The 24354-nt window shown below is 36.2% G+C and overlaps 1 protein-coding gene across 8 annotated transcripts in view; it reads right to left on the bottom strand.

The window, feature by feature from the left end:
* si:dkey-237i9.1 (SEC14-like protein 1) overlaps positions 1-24354 on the bottom strand; it is a 281973-nt gene that overhangs the window by 185254 nt on the left and 72365 nt on the right. For all 8 annotated transcript variants that reach the window (XR_010893428.1, XM_067373417.1, XM_067373418.1 and 5 more), the window contains 4 exons: positions 21010-21138; positions 20469-20715; positions 20170-20279; positions 18493-18682 (listed from right to left, as the gene is read on the bottom strand). Coding sequence is in view for 7 of the 8 variants with exons in the window: in XM_067373417.1 (XP_067229518.1) it covers positions 18493-18682; positions 20170-20279; positions 20469-20715; positions 21010-21138 (676 nt within the window). In the remaining variant the exon portion in view is untranslated. The remainder of the gene's footprint in view (positions 1-18492; positions 18683-20169; positions 20280-20468; positions 20716-21009; positions 21139-24354) is intronic.

Genomic DNA, 24354 nt, shown 5'->3' with positions numbered 1-24354 from the left:
ATTAGGTTAATTTATACTATGTTAGCCCAGGTTTGTGAGTGTCGCACCACCCATGTATTTTTGTTTGTAGATTATGATAGTTTAGCTTGGGCGTCGTACACGCTGAAGATTTCGGTTTTATTTTCACATTTTTCTTTTGTTAGTTAGTTTAGAGGTTATCTGTAAGGATTGGTTTATTTTGTTTATTTCTTTTATTTGGGCCACGCTCCTGTTTCTTCTATGTATGATTATATTTTCTTCATTTCATATTTTTCTAAATTATTTGTAAAAACATAACGCCAAAGTAAAATCATTTAAAACTGCTCTGTTTGTTTCATCTTTGGTCTGCACCACACCTTGAAACAGTTGTCTCACCTAAATGTTATGAGAACATCCCAATTTTTTCATCAAACACGTAACACCGTTACGGAGGTAAGCACTTGCTTTAGTTGGGCTCCTGACCCTTGACAATTTGACTATTTTTTCTCCAATTGTTGTAACTGTTTTTCTAAAGCATTTGTTACTATAAAAAAATTGTGAGAAAATAAATATGATCAATTGGGTTTGGATGCTTAGTCATTGTTGTTGATTTGATCATCATACAGTGGCCTTATTCACAGATTTTTGAATATTGTGTTTTCTTTTATGTATACATATGATAATGCATAAGATCCTGTCCCTCTTTGAAAGTTTTTATCCTTATGCAGAAATTATTCAGACAGCATCATGTAGATTCACACAGACATCAAGATTCTGCGTATGATCCTCAACAATGGTGACAAAATTTTCAGATAAACAAATTAACTCTGAACATCACAAAACAAGCTACTAAAGTCACACAAAAAAGATTCTTAGTGTCACCATTGTTGAGGATCACATGCTGATTCATGATGTCTGTGTGAGTCTAAAAGACACTGCTCAAAACTCTGTATAAAATATATATAAAAAAAAACTACTAATAAAAAAAGAGGAAAAAAAAGTTGATGCAAAACTGACATTTAACACACTCATAGTTTAGACTCTGGAGAAGACCAGTGAATCATCAGCACTAAACAACCAAATTCATCTGATCAGACTTTCTCCTGCATCTTTTGCTATAACAAATGTGTTTTGAAAAGTTAAAGCAGCCAAAGAAAATCTAATAATTAAATAGCAAAAATCAAGAGCCCATCTAAAGCAAATGCTCTACTCTATAACGGTGACTTCAAACTTTATTATTTTCTATAAAACACACACACAGAAGGCAAAGTTCTTGTGCAACTTTGTCTAAAAGTGACAAAAATTCTGAAATTTTACAGAACATTTAGGACATAAAACATCCTCTTTTGATAATGAAAGTGCTGCAGTTCAAGGTTCATTACATGATTTTACGGGAAACGTTCCAATTTGGTTTATTTTATGGTCACATAAGAACGTTACAATGAGGATATTTAGGACATTAAACTGAACGTTGCTACATGGTCCTCTGTTGGTCATCTAATAACATTCCCGATATGAGTTTAGGGGAACGTTCTATTTTGGTTATTTTATGGTTATGCAAGAACGTTACAAAGAGGACATTTGGGAAGTTATCAGAACGTCCTATAGTGATAGTCCCCTAAACATTCCCAGAACATCCTGAATGTTCCCTGAAGATCCACCAAATAACGTTCCCCAAACCTTAAAAGAACTCCACATTGTGACCGTCTCTAAACGTTCTGGGAACGTTACTAGACAACGTTCTTAATACCAGTGGACGCTCTGAGAATGTTCTGGGATTGTAAAATTTTTAGCAGGACAACCTGTCACCTAGTAACGTTCCCAGAACGTTCAGAGACGGTCACGATGTGGAGTTCTTTTAAGGTTTGGGGAACGTTATTTGGTGGACCTTCAGGGAACATTCAGGACGTTCTGGGAATGTTGAGGGTACTATTACTATAGGATGTTCTGTTAACTTCCCAAATGTCCTCTTTGTAACGTTCTTGCATGACCATAAAATAACCAAAATGGAATGTTCCCCTAAACTCATATCGGGAACGTTATTAAATGATCAACAGAGGACCATGTGGGAACGTTCTGTTAATGTCCCAAATGTCCTCTTTGTAACGTTCTTTTTTTTTTTACCATAAAATAACCAAAATGGAATGTCCCCCTAAAGTCATTTAAGGAACCTTGAACTGCAGCACTTTCATTACCAAAAGAGGACGTTTTAGGAACGTCCTGAATGTTCTGTAAAGGTTCAGAAATGTCATCACCTTTTGAGAACTTTTAGGGAACATTGTGTAAGGTCCTGAGAACGTTGCCTTTTACGTGGGTAAGACCAAATCACAAACAGTCCTAATCCACCCAAAGACACTGAATACCATTGAGGCAATAGCAACAGAGCCTTGGGTGCTGAACCTTTTCTTCCTAAATGCAATACATTTTGATTTATAGATTTGAATCTACGATGAGACGGCAAAAAAAAAAAAAAAAATCTTGGTAGCACTTTATTTTACAGTACGTGTACTTTCCTGGTACATATATAGTAATTATGTTGTACATACAGGTAAAAGAGTGGTAACACAAGGTACTTACCTGACATGTATGTACATGGGAACTAATAAGAAACACTGCTGTACTTTCCAATGGTACATACATGGTAACTACTTTGTACCTATAGACAAGTGTTGGGTAATAACAGGTGCTTACTTAGTGTCCGTATATGGTAACTAACAGACACATTACTGTACTTACTATTGGTATGTACATGGTAAATATTTTGTACTTACAGACAAGTGTGGGTAATAACAGGCACTTATGTGTGGTAACTAGTAAGACACATTACTGTACTTACTAGTGGTATATACATGGTAACTATGTTGTACTTTTGGACAATTGTCAGTAATAACAGGCACTTACTAGTGGTATATACATGGTAACTATGTTGTACTCACGGACAAGTGTGGACACAAATAATAGACACTTAACTACTGTGAGACAAATGTGCTTACCAAAATGATACACTGCAGTAACTATACAGCACTTCATAGTGTTAATACTTATCCAGTAGTCCGTTTAAGCAAGGCTTTTGACACATGACAACTGAGTTTACCAAGTTACAGTAGTGTTACTGATCTGTATGTATGTCATCAAAATACCCCTATTAAGTGAATTATTGTCCTGTAAAGATTAGGCAAGTTGAACCGCAAAAGTATATCATCAAGACGTATCTTGAACCATGTTTATACCTCACCCTAAGTAATGTGTAATTTACGCATTAACTGGTATATTCACTAGTACGTTCATAATAAGTACATGGAAACAGGACTGTAAAATAAAGTGAGCCCTTGTACATAAACGTTACATAGGAATTACCGTGATCTCATGAGAATACATGTGTATTTTTACATAAAATGTGGTTTAACCACACATACGTTTTCATACACACAAAAAAATACATTACGTATTAACAGCAATAATAAACCATGTAACGTAAAGTTTGAATGTAAATGAATTCCCCTGTAATAAAATAATGGGATTAATGTTTTAAATCTGTTGTATGTATTCAATTGTCATATCAATACATGTTTTCAGTCACATTTTTTGAATACAGTTTACTCATCTACTTAATATGAAATAACATTTCTGTTCGTGACTTGTAATATTTAGTTTGTTAGCTGTGAGACACAGAAGATGTTTTCTCCTATGCAGCGACTGACAATACAACCATAAGATACATCAAAACACAACATATATTCACAAATCACACCCATTTTATTTGTTTGCTGTACTCCATATCTTTAGAATCCATATGTTTGTAAGGAACAGATCCAAATTCAGCCCTTTATCCATAAATCTTCATCTTCATTCTCAGCAGCGATGTCACAGTCAAAGCTTGAGCTCGTTATAATTTAAATTTGAAAGTAGCGCCAACCTCGAGAAGCGTTACGACATGGTTTACGGCACTGATATCAAACGCTCATTGGCTCTCACCTGCTTCGTCACAGATTACGACATGCCGTGTTTCAGTGGATTGACATTTGAATGAGTGCGCGCCTTCATGTAGAGAAGCCGGATTCATCATATTCTGCTCTGTAAAAAAATATCGTTTACCGCCAGAGAGGACTGCGACTGCAACTCATCATCATTTGAACTACTTTTGGTACGACATTTTCGCAATAAATAAATTGTTGTGATTACGCTTGTTTGTCTGTCTTTCTTTTATTTAAAACAGTACGGAGTTTTAATAAATGTTTATGGGTTATTTTAAAGGTAGGTGTAGGATTAGCAGCTCAAAATATCGTTTTGATCTTATATTTTTAATAAAATTATCATTTTCATTTACAAAAATGTACGTTTTGTGTCTTTGAAAGCTACATATGCTCTTACCAGGTGTAACTTGCACATTAACTGGTATACTGGTAATTAACTGGTATAGTCACTAGTACGTTCAGAGTAAGTACATGGAAATAGGACGGTAAAATAAAGTGAACCCTTGTACATAAACATTACATAGGAATTACCAGCTCTTACCAGGTGTAACTTACACATTAACTAACTGGTATATTCACTAGTACGTTCATAATAAGTACATGGAAATAGGACTGTAAAATAAAGTGAACCCTTGTACATAAACATTACATAGGAATTACCAGCTCTTACCAGGTGTAACTTACACATTAACTAACTAGTATATTCACTAGTACGTTCATAGTAAGTACATGGAAATAGGACTGTAAAATAAAGTGCATCCTTGTACATAAACATTACATAGGAATTACCAAGCTCTTTAACCTTTGCAATAATAAGCTTAAGCATTTTAAACAATTAGTAAGTACAGTAATGTGTCTTACAAGTTACCATAAATAAGTTCTTGTTATTACCCACACTTGTCTGTAAGTACAAAATATTAGTACTATACTATACTATTAGTAAGTACAGTAATGTGTCTGTTAGTTACCATATACGGACACTATAAGTAAGCACCTGTTATTACCCAACACTTGTCTATAGGTACAAAGTAGTTACCATGTATGTACCATTGGAAAGCACAGCAGTGTTTCTTATTAGTTCCCATGTACATACATGTCAGGTAAGTACCTTGTGTTACCACTCTTTTACCTGTATGTACAACATAATTACTATATATGTACCAGGAAAGTACACGTACTGTAAAATAAAGTGCTACCAAAATATTTAACAATTAAATAAAGATCGTCTGATTACCTGTGCCAGTGGTTTTCATTAGTTCACACTTACAAATGTTTGAATGGAGTAAAAAAAAAAAAAAAAAAAAAAAAAACACACACATATACATATATATACATATACAAACACACATATACATATATATACATATATATATATATATACATATATATATATATATATATATATATATATATATATATATATATATATATATATATATATATATATATATATATATATATATATATATATAAACTGTATATAATAGTTTAATTAGTGACACTTAGCCTATATTTTAAAACCTTTATGGCAACAATATGGCAACATTTTATTTTGAATAGGGCGACATTTGTATTTTTAAACCTTTATTTTAATATGGAAACATGACACCTCATTCAACAATATTTCTGTGATTAAATCACTGACTCCTCCCTCATTAGCCAATCACTGTGTGTATAGTCCATAGCAACGAGGTCAACCCCGCCCTTACTCTTAGCTTAAGACTTCATTCAATTCCTTAGTAAAAGTTGGTCTCAGCAGCTTTGTGAATAGGTTTTAAGAGAAAACTCTTAGCTAAGAACTTTTACTGCTATTTAGGAGAACTCTTAGTGGTAAAGATAAAATGTTTTGTGAATACGGCCCCTGGATGTTAAAGCCATGGTTAGTGACCTCTAGAAGACGTGCTGTTAGTTCCTAGTTCCTGTTCTTCTTTAGATGAATTTGTGGACTAAAAATGCACAGAGCGCCCTCCAGCTGCAAGTATGAATTGAAAACACAGTATCCAGCGCTCACAGTGATGACAATAAATATTGAATAAATATTACTCCTCTGGATAGAAAATTGACAAACATAAGAATCCACCAATATTTCTCCAAATGTGCATGCTTTTAAGCTAAAAGCCTATATGAAATGCCATAGAGGTAACATAATTGTTCAGACACTTTGCATCACAGAAATAGATAAAGATAGATAAATATAAAGACTGATTTTGAAGTTTCAAGAGACAGATAAGTGCATTCAGCATATAAACTAAAGATAACCTCAAACATGGCTACTAGCACAACATATTTTAGATGGTGATAATGGTTTTTATTTGAAAGTTAAACATTTACATTTTAACCTTTGTGAATGACCAAGGGTTTTATATAGTAATTTAATATTAAATTCTGTATAAGTTACAGACTTGTGATTCCGTTGAAAAGATTATTTGTGCAGTAAGGGAGAGAGACTGCTTGAGAGGAGGAAAGGATGGAACTCTGTCTGTCTGTTATCAGCCTGATAAAGTTTAAAACAATGAGATTAGAACCAAAACAACCCAGACATGCAAGACTGAATAAGAGTAAAACCTACAGGAAAAATGTTAAGTTTAAATATGTTTTTAGATTTAAAACCAAAAGCAAACATTGACAATAAGCGGTTCATATTCATGTGTCTAGTGTGAGTGTGTGTGTGAGAGTAGCTGAACTTTATGTTTTGTATTTGTTAGTTTGGGGAAACTATTCTGTCCTCAGTTGTGTATATGTCATTAACCTCTGGAATGAGTGTTTTATCATTACAGATGTGTTAAGTGAAACAACAAATTTTGACAAGCCGATATTTCGGATTGAATCTTATGAAAAGACAAACATGGGACGAGCTTTAAGTGGATTGGATATCCAGCTCTGTCTGCTAATGGTAATTATGACTTTTGTCATTTATAATGTTGATTTTAATTACTTTCTAGATTAGTATGTTTAAGAACATTTATATGTAGTGAATTCCAGGGCCCAGTTTACGGCCAGGCCCCTCTCTCTCTCCATAACAGTGGACAAAGGTTTGCTACATTTTGATTGGATCTTGGTGGCCTAACAAACAAACTGTCCAACGCCATCAGATAAAGATGGAAGGACAACATCCAGACCTCTCTCAGAGGGTAAGAAGAAGACCTCTTGTACCAAGCCTGGGAAGGACAAGACTTCTCATTGGTCCACAGGCAGTTATTACCCTTCACCCATCTAGTCACTACTTCCTAAAGTTGGCCAGAGACTGCCATAAAAATTCCTCGGCACCTTAGCAGCAATGGGTGAAACAAAGAGAGATCACAAAGATCCATCCAAATCCATTAAAAACTATCTTTGAAAACCTTAGGACTGATGCAAACTACACATCTATTTCATACTTATTCACAGAAATAAGTATGCTCAGTGACAGCTATTTGTAGTGCAACATCTGATACAAATTCAGCTGTTAATGTACAATTGAATGACAGTTCAATCTTTTTCCATCATGTTTAGTCTCTATTTGTTTAGAATATTGCCAAAGGTATTCTGGTGGTGGTTTGGAAAGTGAGAAATGCATTGGTAAACTTTAAAGACACTGTAAAGACTTCCAACTTTGTGCTTCATGCAAATGAGTTCCACAGGGGAGAGAAGGGTGGGCCACACTCTGTGTGTCCCCTCTGATGCCAGCAGCCAATCACAGCACTCGAATGGAGATGCGCCAAAATGCAATCTCCTCCTCATCGGAAAGGGATAAAGGTACCCTTTCTAGAGACACTCCTGGTTCTGAGTCTGCCCTTGAAAGGGGGAAGACGTAACAGATATAGCGTTCTGAGTCTCCCATCGGGTGAGACATAACAGATATTGTTCTGAGTCCCGGCTTGCGAAGCGGAGACACAACAGATACACGGTTCTGGGTCTCAACTCCGTAAGGAGTGAGACATTAACAGATATACCGTTCTGAGCCTTTGGTCCATCCAGAAGAGACAACAACAGAGACGACCACGTTCTAAGCCTCCAGCTTTTGAGGAAAGAGACATTAACCAACACTATGTTCAAAGTTTCAGTCCAGCGAGACAGTGACAACATCTGCAACAAGGTTAAGCTCAGGAGAGCAAACCTTCACTTCAAGGTACCTTCGTCTGCGTGTTCTAGATTGTTAAGGACCTTCTGCACCTACGCCAGGGCCTCATCTGCGTGTTCCAGATTTTAGGACCCTTTGGTGCTCTAGGAGATCAGCATCCCACAGAGCTTCGTGTTCAAGACTGTTGAAACAGATTCTGGCTCCTCTCCCCACTGCACTGTCACCCAGCACAACCAGTGGAAGACGTCACCGTCATCGGACTCGACCAAGTGGAACGTAAATATCACTTAACCAAACCTCTTTCCAGAGACCTTGGCATTGTTGTATATTATCAGTATATAGTTTCCTAATTCCTATTAGATTCAATATAGCTGATGTTAGTCAATAACAAATAATCTCTCGTTTATTTGTTTGTTGCATAATAAGGTTCTCCACCTTACTATTTTCAGAGAAACAGTTTATCTTTTCCTAAGATAACGTAACTCTTCCATAGCCACACTCAACTTAATCACTTGTATTCTATCTATCTTATGCACTTTATTCCTTTATCATTCATGGTATTCATTTAGTAGTTGTGTTAGTTATTTTTGTTTATCTTCTGTTAATAAAATTTATTTTATTACACTTGTGTCTTCCTTGTGCTGATAATACAGAAAAGGCTCTACAAGTTAGCGGTTTCACCAATCTTTCAGATAAAGCAGCTAACCACTTTACATTAATTCTAAATGAATGAAAGCCCCTGTAGAGAGTGAAAGACACGGACTGGTGCCCTGAACTAGGGAAAGGGGGGGAAAGTGGTTATCTGATGTACTCATAACCACACCTTAAGAGACGTGTGATCCAAAATCACAACGTCAGCGGTGACGTGAGTACCAATTCCTATTTTACTTCGCGTCCTTGGATGGACAAAGTAAAAATCACTACATATATGAATTGGAATTGTGGAATTGAAGATTGCCATCTATGGGTTAAAAAACCATGTCTAAATTCAACTGAGGGTCTAAATTTAAACATTGTCTTCTTTGTTTGATTAGAATGATAAACATAAATGTTATAAGATTTGACGGCAGAGACAAAGTGACACATTGGCTAAGTCACTAGTAAATTATCCAGAGAACCCCCTCAAGTTTATGGAAGGCCGGTGGGCAAACAAACAGAGGAGTGAATATAACTGATAAAAATTGTATTATTTATTTTTTTATCCATTAAATGGATGCATGACATTAGATGTCTAAAGAAATACAATTTATGTAATAATGGTTGAAGGTGAAAGAAGCTATTAGGCTGTCTGTGCAACCTAGGGATTTGAGATTTGAGAAAAACAATAATTTGGTTTCTGCAAAACAACAGAGATAAGTGGGAATGAGACAGTAACGATAATATATTTTTAGATCTGCAGACTAACAATTTGATGGGATAGAGTGACAAAATTATAAACAGCTGAAATTATTAACTGTTTCAAAAACAGCTTTAAAGAAATTGATAATGTCTTATAGTACAAATTTGCATAATTTATAATTGATATGGAAGAGATATATATATATATATATATATATATATGTCCATTTGTGTTTATGTTTATGACAGGCAGTGACAAGCCTAATGAGATGAAAAAGATCACTGCCAAATAAGTGGGTTAAGATTTTGGTCATTTGGCCTAGGCAGTTATAATTGACATGACATTTGAGTTTAAAACTGAATTTAAAGGAAGTCTTAAATTATTTGATTTCGAATGCTGTACTGTTGACATGGTCTGAGTACTGTGAAATGTGGTGAAAATTGAGTTTCAGATTAAAAATAATTAGGCATTGAGTATGATTAACAGTGATGCCATGATAACTATAACTATGTCAGTCAAGACAAATAAATTGTTACTATAATTGAATTTATATGTTTTGTTGATTATTTCATTTTGATTAAAGTTTTGTAATGAAATGTTTTAAAATTCAAAAGTTTAGGTTTATGTAAAAGTAACAATTCTATGTTTTATTGAAAAGGATAATTGAAATGGTTATGGTCATGTAAATGTTTTCTTTTATTTCTACCCCTAAATTATTTTATTTATGGCCCTAAACAGACCGTACTCAGTGCCGGAACTGATCAGCATATTAATCGATGGCACACACAGGGAGCGAGACCCAAAGGCACTCGAGACATCAGATTGTCACGAGTATCACATATTAATGCAGTAGCATCCTCTACCCCAAACACTAGCTCCCTACTACCGCCAATACATCTGGAGAACAGATTTGAAGTGTTAATAAATGTGGGTGAGGAATCTAATGTGGGTGAGGAATCCCCAAACATGATCGGACACAGATCAAATCAGCCAGCAGCTAACACCGATGCTAACTGCCGCTCAAGGTTGAACAGTCAGCGGCACTCAGCTCAGAGAGCAGCCGAGCCCAGGACTCTGATAGTGGGTGACTATTATCAGAAACATTAGCAGCAGGGATACAACTACATGCTGCCTTTCACAAGCAACAGTTTCTGATGTAAACAGGGAACTTAAGAGCATTCTGATGAAATATAAAACTGCAAATCGACTAATCATTCATGTGGGGAAGAATGATATTCGGAAGGAGCAGCCAGAACTCCTTAAGAGGGATTTCAATGAACTTTTTGAAATGCTTAAAAGACTAAAAGTTCAGTCGTTCATCAGTGGACCACTCCCAGCAAGAGGAACAAATAGATTTACACGGTTGCTTGGACTTAACACATGGCTGCAAAAAAACCTGCAACTTAAAAGGACTGAATTTCATCGACAACTTCAATCTGTTCTGGAGTCAGAGACAACTGTTCACTCATGATGGCCTGCACCCAAACAAACTGGGCTCAAGAGTGCTAAAGGACAATATCTACTTCTGCCTCAATCATCCTTCAGCAGTGTGTGCAAATCCACTCAACCTGAATGGCACAAACACACCTGGACAGAGTACAACTGACCACAGGACTTAATTTCAGCAGCTGAATGGACATGCGGTTGACACTTCCCACAAGGTCAATGATAACACCACGCAGCCACAACAACCACTGCTCACGGACACAATCTTGACTGAGCCCTGCCCACAGAGCTCACCGAGAGACAGTGACGTATTAGAACTGCTCCAAGATTCAGCACCCAAGGACGACTTTCGGGAAAACAGCCAGGGAAGCCAGGACAACATATTACAGCCTCCGGTAACACCAGAGCAACAGCCCCTCTCACCGGACACGTTATCCCTCTCTCCAGCATCCCCTCTTCTGTGCTTCTCAGAGAAAATGGAGGAACTGGTGTACGCTGGAACCAAACTCTCCCACTCTTTTGCTGCGAGCCCCCAGATATCAACAAAAAAGCGTCAAGCCCCGAAACCACCAAAGCCTGTGGGCCCAGCTCGACCTCGACCTCCCCCTCCTCCTGTGAGAGCTCTTCGGCCACTGCCACAACGCCAGCGCCCTCACCCTCCTTCATCTGTTCTAGGTGAATCAAAAACAACCGATAACAGCTCTCAGTGATGTGTGTCAGGTCCCCGCTATGATAACAGTGACTTTATCAAATGTTTACAGAACAAGCGGGAACCCAGTGTGTCTGCAGCTTTCTCTATTTCTGTTTTATTACGTTATAGAAAGCCTAAGGCCTTTTCAAACCGTTTGGCAAACCCATTTAATCTGCTACCTATTACACGTCAAACTAAGATTACTGTAGAGACAGAAAGTAAGATTGTTAAGCTAGCACTTCTAAACATACGCTCACTTAAAAACAAATCACTTCTAGTCAATGACTTAACCACAAACAACCTAGATTGTATGCTTCTAAATGAAACATGGCTTGAAGACAGCTGCAGTGCAACAATCCTGAATGAAACAGCCCCTCCTAACTTTACTTTTATGAGTGTCTGCAGAGCTGTTAGGAGAGGTGGAGGTGTAGCTGCTCTATTTAAAGATGTCTATCAATGCAAGCAAGTGTCATTTGGTGATTACTTGTCTTTTGAATACTTGGGTATTGTATTAAAAGGTGCTCCTCGCATTCTACTTATAGTTATCTACAGGCCTCCAAAATACTCTCCAGCCTTTGTGGAGGACTTTACAGAACTGTTATCAGCAATTTCCTCAGAGTTTGACTGTTTTGCTATTACTGGGGACTTTAACATCCACATAGAAAATGCAGAATCCAATATGGCAAAAGAAATCATAACTGTTTTGAATACTTTTGATCTGACTCAGCATGTACATGGACCTACACACAATCGTGGACACACTCTAGATTTAATTATCAGTAAGGGTCTAAACATTTCATCCATTGTCATTAAGGATGTAGCGCTATCTGATCATTTCTGTATTTTCTTTGAAATATTGATCTGTCCGACTGTTGAAGCTAGATCTGTCTTGGTCAAAAAGCGAGAACACTATGAGAACACTAAATGAGAACACTAGTGCACTGTTTATGAAGTCCATATCTTTAACACCAAGCATATCTGCAGACTCTGTTGATTTTCTCCTTGATTCTTTTAACTCAAAAGTACAGAATGTTATTGATAACATTGCTCCTGTAAAAGTCAGGAAGAAAAGTGGCAGACAAAAAGCACCATGGAGAAACTCAACAGCAGTGCAAAATATGAAAAGACAATGCAGAAAAGCTGAGCGCATGTGGCGAAAGACAAAACTTGAAATTCATTATAACATCTATAAAGATATTCTTCATGCTTTCAATGTGGAATTAGGCAAAGCTAGACAGACCTTCTTCTCAAATATTATAAACAGAAACTTAAACAACACCCGCACTATTTTAGCTACAGTAGAGAGACTAACAAACCCCCCAAGTCAGATTCCCAGTGAAATGCTCTCAGACAGCAAATGTAGTGAGTTTGCTTCCTTCTCTGAGAAAATTAATAATATCAGAAAGGTGATCAGCACATCCTTGAGCTGCACTGGGGTAAAACAGATCAGATCACAACCTCAGAAAGTAGCTATTATGTCTTATTTCGAAGCAATTGATGGTAAAATTTTGGAAGACACAGTACAGCACCTTAAAACATCAACCTGCTCCCTTGACACACTTCCCACATCTTTTTTCAAAAGAGTGTTAAACTGTTTAGAAGCAGATCTCCTAGAAGTGGTAAATGCCTCACTTCTCTCTGGGACTTTTCCAAAATCCCTGAAAACTGCAGTTGTTAAGCCCCTCCTGAAAAAGAGCAATCTGGATAACACCATATTGAGCAACTACAGGCCAATCTCAAATCTTCCTTTCATAGGCAAGATCATTGAAAAAGTTGTTTTCAATCAGCTGAACAAGTTCTTAAGCTTGAATGGATACTTTGATAACTTTCAATCTGGTTTCCGACTGCATCACAGCACAGAAACAGCACTCATAAAGATAATAAATGATATTCGCCTAAACACAGATACAGGTAAATTATCAGTGCTGGTTCTACTTGACCTCAGTGCTGCGTTTGACACGGTCGATCACAACATTCTTCTTGACAGGCTTGAAAACTGGGTTGGACTTTCTGGGATGGTCCTTAAATGGTTCAGGTCATACTTAGAAGGGAGAGGTTATTATGTGAGTATCGGTGACCATAAGTCTGAGTGGACATCCATGACATGCGGAGTCCCTCAAGGTTCAATACTTGCACCCCTCCTGTTCAACCTATATATGCTGCCACTGAGCCAAACAATGAGAAAGAACCAAATTGCATATCACAGCTATGCAGATGACACCCAGATTTACCTAGCCCTATCACCCAACGACTACAGCCCCATTGACTCCCTGTGTCAATGCATTGATGAAATTAAAAATTGGATGTGCCTAAACTTCCTTCAGTTAAACAAAGACTGAAGTCATTGTGTTTGGAAACAAAGATGAAGTTCTCAAAGTGAACATGTACCTTCACTCTAGGGGTCAAACAACTAAAAATCAAGTCAGGAATCTTGGTGTGATTTTGGAGTCAGACCTGAGTTTCAGTAGCCATGTAAAGACAATAACTAAATCAGCATATTATCATCTCAAAAATATTGCAAGAATTAGATGCTTTGTCTCCAGTCAAGACTTAGAGAAACTTGTTCATGCTTTCATCACCAGCAGGGTGGATTATTGTAATGGGCTCCTCACTGGTCTTCCCAAAAAGACCATAAGACAGCTGCAGCTCGTACAGAACGCTGCTGCCAGGATTCTGAGCAGAACCCGAAAACATGAACACATCACACCAGTCCTCAGGTCCTTGCACTGGCTTCCAATTGCATTTAGAATTGATTTTAAAGTACTATTGCTTGTTTATAAATCACTCAATGGCCTAGGACCTCAATACATTGCAGATATGCTCATAGAATATAAACCTAACAGATAACTCAGATCATCAGGATCAACACACTTAAAAATACCAAGGGCTCACTCAAAGCAGGGAGAGTCTGCTTTTAGCTGTTACGCCAGCCGCAGCTGGAACCAGCTTCCAGAAGAGATCAGGTGTGCTCCAACAGTAGCCACATTCAAATCCAGACTCAAAACACATCTTTTTACCTATGCATTTGCTGATTGAGCACTGTGCTATGTCCGAACTGTTTGCACTTTATTTTATACGTATTATCTTTTTATTCTTTAAATTCTTTTCCTGTTTTTATTTCATTTTTAATGTATTTTTATATATTTTATGTATCATCATGATTCTGACTTTTAAATCATTTTAAATCAAAATTATCTGTTTTTACTGTTATTTATATTCCTTATGTTCTATTTTTATTCTTTTTCTGTATGTAAAGCACTTTGAATTACCATTGTGTATGAAATGTGCTATACAAATAAAATTGCCTTGCCTTGCCTTACTTTTAAAAGGTGTTTAAAAAAAGAGATTTAAAAGATGTTCTACAATTAAGGTGGTACATGATATGTCTAAAGACTGTAAACTGAACAATGATTTAAGAAACTTAAAAATATTTAGATGGATTATGATGGGTCATTTATTTTTCGTTGTTTATTTTGAGTTAGACCACAATTTTTTTTAATCATAAAAATTGTCTACAAGGGTAATGAAATGATTGGATTTACGATCCATCTCCTTGTATTATATAATGAATTGGAAACTATAGTTTTCTAAAAACCAGTGTATATATCCTGGTGTTTTTGATTATAGGCAATGTCTGTATTTAGTATCTGAGGAGTGACTGAGGGTCTGGCCCATGCCAGGAATGCAGTAATAGTGCTTACTTGTTTAGCCCGGATTCCAGAAAATAAATATGTATTTGTTTTGTAGTCAAGGAATTTGATGATAAACCGAATAACCAAGATTGATGTAAAGACAACTATGTGTAAGGACTGAAGGTCAATAATGCATTATGTGCTCTGTAGAATATTCTGTTCTAGTTAAGTCCTTCGAGGTTAAACCTATTGTTTATTTTATACCATTTTAACCTACCAGGGGAACATAGGTCAGCAATTTTTTAAAAATTTTAAAGCGGCCTAAATTGTTAAATGTGTGTCCCCACATTTGGCCTAAAGGGGGGACTGAAGGGATGGATTCTGGAATCCACTGCCACTTCAATATATATAAACATTTATATTTCTGTTAAATTATTTGAATGACTTCTTCAATGCATGTTAAAGCATCTATTTTCCTCTGTACCTCTCACTGAGAGAAAATAACATGTTATCAGTATGTTTTGGGGAAAGTTGCCTGCTCAGAGCAGAGCTCAGATCAACTTCAACCTTGAAGAAGCTGTGAATTAGGGGTGTCGCAATATACTGGTATTGACGATAACCGTGATATTCAAAGCATGAAATATCGATATCGTGTTAACTTAGGGTGTGACGATATATATTGGTATTGATGATAACCACCAGTATTGCACCTTAACGCTGACACCTGTCAAACAAGAAGACGACGCCCAGCGCACAGCTATTCCGAGCGGGAGAGTGAGAGGCTCTGACCACACCCGAAAAAAGTAAATAAGCTCGACAGTATGGGAGTTTTTCGTCTCCTTAGACAGCCCAATCCGCAGGATTTGCCTAGCTACAGTCAGTGCGAAGGGTGGCAACACCATCAACCTCTTACCCACCTCTGTGTCCATCACCATGCGGATAACGCCATTTTACAGAGAGTAAGTTGCGATTATTTTACAAGTCATGGAATGGGAAATGTTATATTAACCTGTTAACAGCAATTTTCTGTTCATATATTTAAATAAAGGGTGATTCCTTTAATAAGCTACCGCGTTTTCTTTACTCGTCTTATTCAGCGTGATGTAGCTATGCATGCAGTTATATGCCCTCAAAATTCAAGATACACAGGCATTTTTTTGCCCCGAAATTTTTTTTGTCATTATATCATATTATAAGATGTAGTTATTAGGGTTGTCACGATACCATAAAAATGTCTTACGATACTATACCAGCTGAAGCATCATGATACCAAGTAGTATCGCGATACCATGAAGTATACAAAATGAACCAAACTTTCATAAAAACATGAAAACAGACCAGATTTTTCTCTGAATACTTCATTGATGAGAATGCATAACAGGCTTATTACCAATCAAATGAATCATTGTAAACAAAATTCATCTTAGCACTGCACAGAAGCTGTATGAACTGACATTACGATGTAGCATTTATGCATTTACACTTAAATTACAATTGCATAAATAATGTTATGATATTAATGTTTCAAATATAAAAATCTGAATATAGAACTAAAACTGTTGGCAGGAAAAAAAAAATGATAGAATAGAACTACTTTTAGATGGTAAAAAATTATAGAATAGGCCTACTTTAGATGGGAGACTAAAGTCGCCAGTAGGTGGCAGCAAGTGTTAATGATTAAGTCAATGAATCATTCAACCGATTCATTCAAAACGGCTGATTCATTCAGGAACAAATGGACGAATGAAAGGATTAGTGAGTCAGTGACTCGCCCAATTTGTTCAAAAACAGATTCATTTAGAAACGAAACAAAAACAGCGCTCTTGCTCGTGTCACAAACTATCAGGAGCATTTTTGCCAGCCTATCTTGAAATATCTAACCCTGACTGGAGAGCAGTATGTATATTAAAACATATAATACATTTATAATTATAAAATCACGATTGATATGATTGATAAGAACCGAGTGCAAACCCGCTATAGCTTATTGATGAATGGAATTGCATTTGTCTGAATCGTGTTCACAAAGATGTTTCTAGAAACAAACTATTTAATCTTTTCCAGAAGTGGTCAAATGAGCAACGGAAAAACTGTGAGAATTCATTCTTATATAAAGATTTTATGATGTTAATTAAGTGAATTTCAGACCCTTTTTCCAGATAAAATGCACTGCGAACAACAACGTGCAATGCAACTTTATCTCATTGCAAAATTAACTGAAGTATCAGGAAAAAATAAGGCTCTAATTCTACAGAGCATTTACTACACAGGGCACAGCAGACAGTCAACGGCAGTCTCTTGTAATGTTTTTGCAGGCACGCATGTTCAATTGAAGTGTACCTGCCGCACATACAACATTCCTTACGGTACCGACGATACTACCGTTTAAAAAAATACAATGGCATCGCCAGTATTTTGAAGTATTTGTTTTTGTTATTCTGACTGAATCTGCGTTTAGAACGAATGAATCCGAGCTTCGTTCCTGAATGAATCAGTCATTTGAACAAATCGACTCACTCACTCATTAAGACAGTGACTTGCTGCCACCTACTGGCAGTTTAGTTTAGTTTCATATTTAAGGTACATTTAATTAAAAAGTTAAAATTAGAAAAATTTATTTAAATATATAATATTGGATTAAATTTATGTAGACAAATTGTAAATGCTGTGTAAATATATTAATTCCACTCATTCTGTGTCACCTTTGTATTGCAAAGATGGATTTTGTTGATAATGATTTAATTTGACTGGTAACAGCCATAATGTATAGGCTACTATGCTAGTATTAATTTTTATTTCTTCAGGTCTTAAAAAGCCTTAAATTTGACTTTAAAAAAAGTGCAGCAACCCTGAAAGAGAAAAACTAAATAAACAAAGTAGAAATTATTTAGACTGATAAATCAGCCCATTTTCCCTATAAAATGATTTTTTTGCACATTACCTTTTTGCACATGCTGTTAATAAAAGTTACTTTTAAGGAAAATTGAAACTTAAATTAACTTCATGATTAAAAATCCCCCTAGCACTACCAAATCAGGTGCTAGTGCCACTTTCGGTAGAACTTGGTGGCACTGGTGCTATTGCTCTCAAATGTCAATCCATTATGAATATTTGTATGTGAAATCTCTCAAAAGAATGAATAATATGCTTTTAGTGTGACCAAATTATTGTGCATTTCTAAGTTTAGCTGTATGCTTTGCTGTATGGAACAATCAGGCATGTCATAAAACCGGCAACATCATAATTCTGTAAATGCAACTGAAAGGATCTCTCAAGATATACATTTTATGAACTGTCATGAATAAACGGTTCACATCAGTATGCTGGTATTTTTTGGCTATGCATTATTGACAAATACCTTTAGCTGAATGGGCATCACTGTGCTCACTCACCCTTGTCATGGTGGTGCCAGCCACCTGTGTAGTAATCGTGCAACACCTGAGGAGAGCTCCATGTGTCCAGCAGGTAGTCCACCTGATGCTGCTTCCTCCACGTCAGACTTTGACAAAGGATCTCCCTTGCTTTATCTATGTTGAAGTCCCGTGCACGCAGGAACCGTAGAATATGCTCATCTTTTGGGATCTGAGAGGAAAGGAGGACCAAAAGCTAAGTTAGACAGGTGGGTCGGTAGACTGCCACTGACTGAAGCCATTTTTAACCTAATTAAAAGTATACATCATATTGTGTGTAAAATTCTTACCCATAATCAAATTCAACGAGAGTAATAATACACAATAAGGCTGTTACAATCAAAAGAAATCAGTTTAAACAAAATTCATCTTTGCAATGCAGAGGAAACAGAAGCTGCATCTGAATTGGCATTTAGATGCATCTACATTGACAGTTTAAGGGGCCGTCCACATATCGCGTCTAAAATGCGTGGAAAGCGTGGCCACACCGCTTTCTCCTTTTCAAAGCGCTTGCGCTCCAGTAGCATCAGAAGCTGATCAGTTGGTTCTTGTCACATGACCTGCAGTGCGCTTGCAGCATTCTAAAAAGTTGAGAATTTTTCGTGTGCTATTATCTGGTGCATTCAAGTGTTTGTGTGGAGTGTAAAAGCTGAATACTAGCATGCTTATTGCATGACAGTTAACTTTATATGGTTAACTTTATACAGACATGAGAAATATATCTATATATCTATAGAAAGCTTGACATGTCAAGCAATTGTCAACTAATTCAAATGGATGTAATTGTCTGAAGCATGCATATAGGTGAGACTTCATCTCTGCAGCCAAAAACACAGAAAACATTATCAATAAATTATTAAAATGTTTAGACAGATTCCTTGCTGTTTTTTCACAACACATTCATAATCATTACTTTTGCCGGTGCTCTGTTGCAAGCTTTATGTGTGCGCTTGGGCGCTGAATAGGCTATGTATTAAATGCAATTAAAGGCTCATTAAGATTTATATGGCTTATTAATATACACAAGTGATTAGTTGACTAATCACATAAATGAACACCAACTAGTCGACTAGCTTGATAATTTTCCTATTGTCACTGTTAAGCTGCTTTGAAACAGTATGTATTGTGAAAAGCGCTATATAAATAAAGATGACTTGACTACAACATTTTAGTTGAGGGCAGCCCTAATTATCATACATGATATATATCACACACCCCTAGGTGTTCACACTTGGCAGGTTTGGCTCGATTGAAATTAACTCTAGTATGATTTCTCTGTTAGTGCAATATGTGTGAACGCTGCCATCCGAATCCTGGTGTGCACCAAACAAGCATTTAGCCCAGCACACAGCAAAACATATGTCATAAAATCAGTTTTTTTGTAGGTTTGGTTAATGAAAATGACAATGTGAACGGCAAGTGAACCAGGACTAAATGTATTATTTTCTTTTTTGGTTCAGAGCAAAATAACCAAGAGAACCAAACTACAAGTGTGAACACCCTAAAGGTGACCAGATGTTAAAACTGATCATTGGGGGGAAGATGGTCAGGGGAATATTTATATCTCAGAATGTCCTCATATTAGCCAATTAATCAGACATGCCAATATCTATTAATCCATCACTAGTTGTAAAATCAGAAAATATGTATATATTTCACCTTGCCCTTGTGTGTCTCCTGTAACCAGCGGCGCAGGCGAATGAGACAGCTCTCCTGGAGTGGTGTGAGGTCACCCAGGTAACGTTTGATGTAGTCTGCATCCAGTTTATCTAAAAATACAAATTGAAACCATTAAGCAAAGTGTGTTAACTTTTTATAAACAGAAGCCATTCATTTGTGGTATAGATGTGTTTGTTTAAGGATTGTTAGAGGCAAAGTACAAAAGAGAAGCCAAGAAATCAATGTTCTAATATCAAGCACAAAAAGGTCTCCAGAATGGCAACAGTGTTTATACTAACCATCTGGACTGGCTACCAAGGTATCATTTAGGCTGCCAGGAGGACTGCTGCCCTCTTTACACACTTGAGTCTCTTTCATGTTCTCAGTAGGGGCTTCAATGGTGATTGCGGGAGTGATAGGCAACACAGGGCGAACAACTGACACCATAGGTTTTGTGGGTGATGGTAGGCAAGGGTTCCACCGAGGTACATAGGTAACACCTTCTTCCTCCAGCTCCCTCAGATAGTATTCAATAATCTCCTTACCCTATAGAGAGATAAGAACATGTAATTCACATTTGAGAAACTACTATTTTTTAATTAGGCTACCTTTTCTTTGGATGAACTGAACCAACAACAAATATAATGTTATGAACTTGTAAACATGTCCTCACTAATATGCCAAAAACTGATTTGTGAGAACATCTGAAGAGGTTCTCATGTGAAATGCTTATAAATTAAAATGTGTGAGTGCCAGATTTAGTAAATCATCAACTATTGCTAACTAAAAAATAAAACCAACACTGTGTGTATGGCAGCAGTGTTGGGTGTGGCATTACACCTTTTTGATGCTGCTGGCATACTGTTTCATGGCGATCTTCTCTACTGTACTCTCAAAACCAAAGAAAGATTTGATGTCCAGACTGGCAGATTGTTCAAAACACGTCCATTCTTCGTTTTCTGGGTGAACCTAACATTGGAAAACAGATATGCCAACTTTGTTAAATTGCAAATAAACACAGTAATGAAATCTTTTACACAAGAAAATGCTATGTTACAAACAAACTATGGCCTGTTCAGACAGGCAGCATTTAATTTTTTTGAAGTTTGAATTCCAAAATACCCACATAAAATCTAAGTTTGAGCAAGTTGTTTAAATAAAACATCTGACATAAAATCAAGCAGATTTTATTCAGATTCAGGACACATACATGTACAACAATTTGTCAAATTGTCTATTGTTAAAGGATTAATTGACTTTCAAATTAAAATTTCCTGATAATTTACTCACCCCCATGTCATCTAAGATGTTCATGTCTTTCTTTCTTCAGTCGAAAATAAATTAAGGTTTTGATGAAAACATTACAGGATTTTTCTCCATATAGTGGACTTCAATGGAGCCCAAACGGTTGTAGATTAAACCGTCAAAATTACAGTTTACAGCATTCCCGGACGAGAAATAAGGGTCTTATCTAGAGAAATCATCGCTCATTTTCAATTTTTATTTTTTTTATTTTATACGTTTTAACCATAAATGCTCATCTTGAACTAGCTCTCTTCTTCTTCTCTATTTGAATTCCAGCAGTGTAGATGCTGCTAAGTGTATTACTGCTCTCCTCGGGTCAAAGATTGAACTAATTTGTCATATACAATATGCTAGTGCAAGTATATAACAATTAGTAATACACAGTAATACGCAGTAATACACTTTGCACTTCTACACTGCTGGAATAGAGGGTATGCACGTGACATCACCATCGACCGTTACGACTGCGGTCACGCACACTGAGTGGCACAAAGACTGAGCGGCAGCATTGGTTTTCAGCGTGAATGTCGCAAAAAACACACAAAACACTTCCAAAATGGAAAAGAGCTTTGTGATTGACTATACAAATAGCTTTGACACAAAACCCGAGGTATATATTTAAAAACTGCAGAAAGCAACCAGCAACAGCTGGACCCCAGGCAGAGAAACATGGATTTGCAGTTATTTTGTGTCAAATTGTTGGATTTTGAGGTAAAATACTGTATATATTGTATTGTTATATATTATGTTGGCAACTCATCAATTAAATATTTACCATCTTATATTATGCATTATTGTTTTTTTTAAACAAACAACACTGACAAAACTATACTATAAAACTATATAAGTTTTAGGGCTGGACAATATGATGATATATCAATGATGTAAGTGATTACACTGATTTAAACCTACCTATATTGTAGTTATATAAAATATTCACAGACAGATTTGCATTATGTATTTCCCCGATGTCAAATCAGGCACATCTAAATGTCAGGAAACACGACTCCTGGCTGCATGTCAATGTCCATGGATTAGGTTTATTTGACAAGTTGTAAGGAACACTTTCGAGTCCAACCTTTAGTGTAATTCGTTTGTTTTACTCGCGTTTTCGCAGTTTCCCCTATTAAATTCAGTCACGCAGCAGGTTCTTTTGCCACTCAGTCCAGCTGAGGGAGATATATATATATATATTTTCTATTGTGAGTATTTTAAACACAGCATATTTATGAAAATGTAAAATCAAACAATGGCAATGTTGCTTATGTTTAGAGTTGGGTATTGTTTGAATTTTAGTGATTCCGATTCTGCTGACTAATTCTGATTCTTATCGATTCTCACAGTTTTTAAGGTAAAAACATTTAGTCAAAAATTTATATTAAACATTTATCCTGTGTCTTTCTATCCTGTGTCAAAATGTTTTGTTTGTTTCCATGTATTAAAAAAAAAAAAAAAATCAGCAGCCAACTGGACTAACTAATATAAATTTCAAGCATTATTAACCCTCAGGGGTCTGAGAATTTTTGGGGCCCTGTAGAAGTTTTGACATGCCCTGACATTTGTGCTTTTTTCAGTTGTTCAAACATATTAATGGAAAAAGTGTCATTACACTGTATTCAGCACAAACTAGGCTACAATAATATGTGAGGAACATGTATGTACATGTTTGTGTTTTTAAAGGAATAAGTTTTTTTGTTTTTTCAATAACCACGCATAAACATTAAGTCACTGAAATAAAGCCAAAATATATATATTAAATCTGTGTTCACAAGACTTCTGGGTATTGGAGGTTGTAGACTAGAGTTTTCGCTTCAGAATGATGTAAAAATTATGCTGCCTGCTCCTTCATATAAAACAATAGAGAGATTTAAATTTTCTAAAACATCTTTGGTCAAGAAACACAGTATGCGTGGAGGCGTGAATAATGGGTCATTCTCACCTGAGAAGACAAAAGAATCGCATAAAGAGCACTAATGACCTGCATAAATAATGAGCTCTTTCAGTCAAGAAGGCTGTGAAAAAACCCTCTGTGATCATGTCTCAAGCTCATCATGGTGCAAATCAAACATACAGAAAAAAAAAAAAAAGCAATACTGTGAAATATTATTACAATTTAAAATAATGGTATTCTATTATTTACTTTAAAATATAATGCATTTCTGTGATGCAAAGTGTTTGAACAATTATGTTACCTCTATGGCATTTCATGTAGGCATTTGGCTTAAAAGCATGCATATTTGAAGAAATATTAATAATTCTCATATGTTTATGTCAATTTTCTATACAGGGGAGTATATTTGAAGAGTTTATTTGCAAAAACAGATAACTCCATTTTTATGAATTCTCACAAATCATGTTTTTTTTTATTGTGCATTCCAAACATTCAAACTGCAGTTGGGCTGTTTTGATTAAGTAAAGATAACTCTAAAAAATACAGGTAAATTAAAAAATTAAAATTCAGTGAAAGTATGTTTTATATATATATATAAAGTTTGTTTTTTAGCAAAAGCAGATAACTCCAACAGTCGTTTTTTTGGCAAAAGCAGATAACTCCACATTTCATGTTTCATAGTTAAACAAAACCCAAGTAATTGCATTTAAAACACTCTCAAACACACATGTGCACACAAACGCACACACACACACACCCACACACGCGCACACACACACACACACACACACACACAAACAGATCGGCACACACATACACACACACATGCACGCTCTCTCTCGCTCTCTCTCTCTCAAACACACACACACACACACACAGATCGGCACACAAGTACACACACACGCACTCATCCACACACGCACGTGCGCGCGCACACACACACACACAAGCAAAAGGACAACCAATTTTTCAGCATGTAAGTCGTATAT

Source organism: Chanodichthys erythropterus, chromosome 21 (genome assembly GCF_024489055.1).
Source record: "Chanodichthys erythropterus isolate Z2021 chromosome 21, ASM2448905v1, whole genome shotgun sequence".
Classification (NCBI taxonomy): domain Eukaryota; kingdom Metazoa; phylum Chordata; class Actinopteri; order Cypriniformes; family Xenocyprididae; genus Chanodichthys; species Chanodichthys erythropterus.
This window is presented reverse-complemented; position numbering and strand designations above follow the sequence as displayed.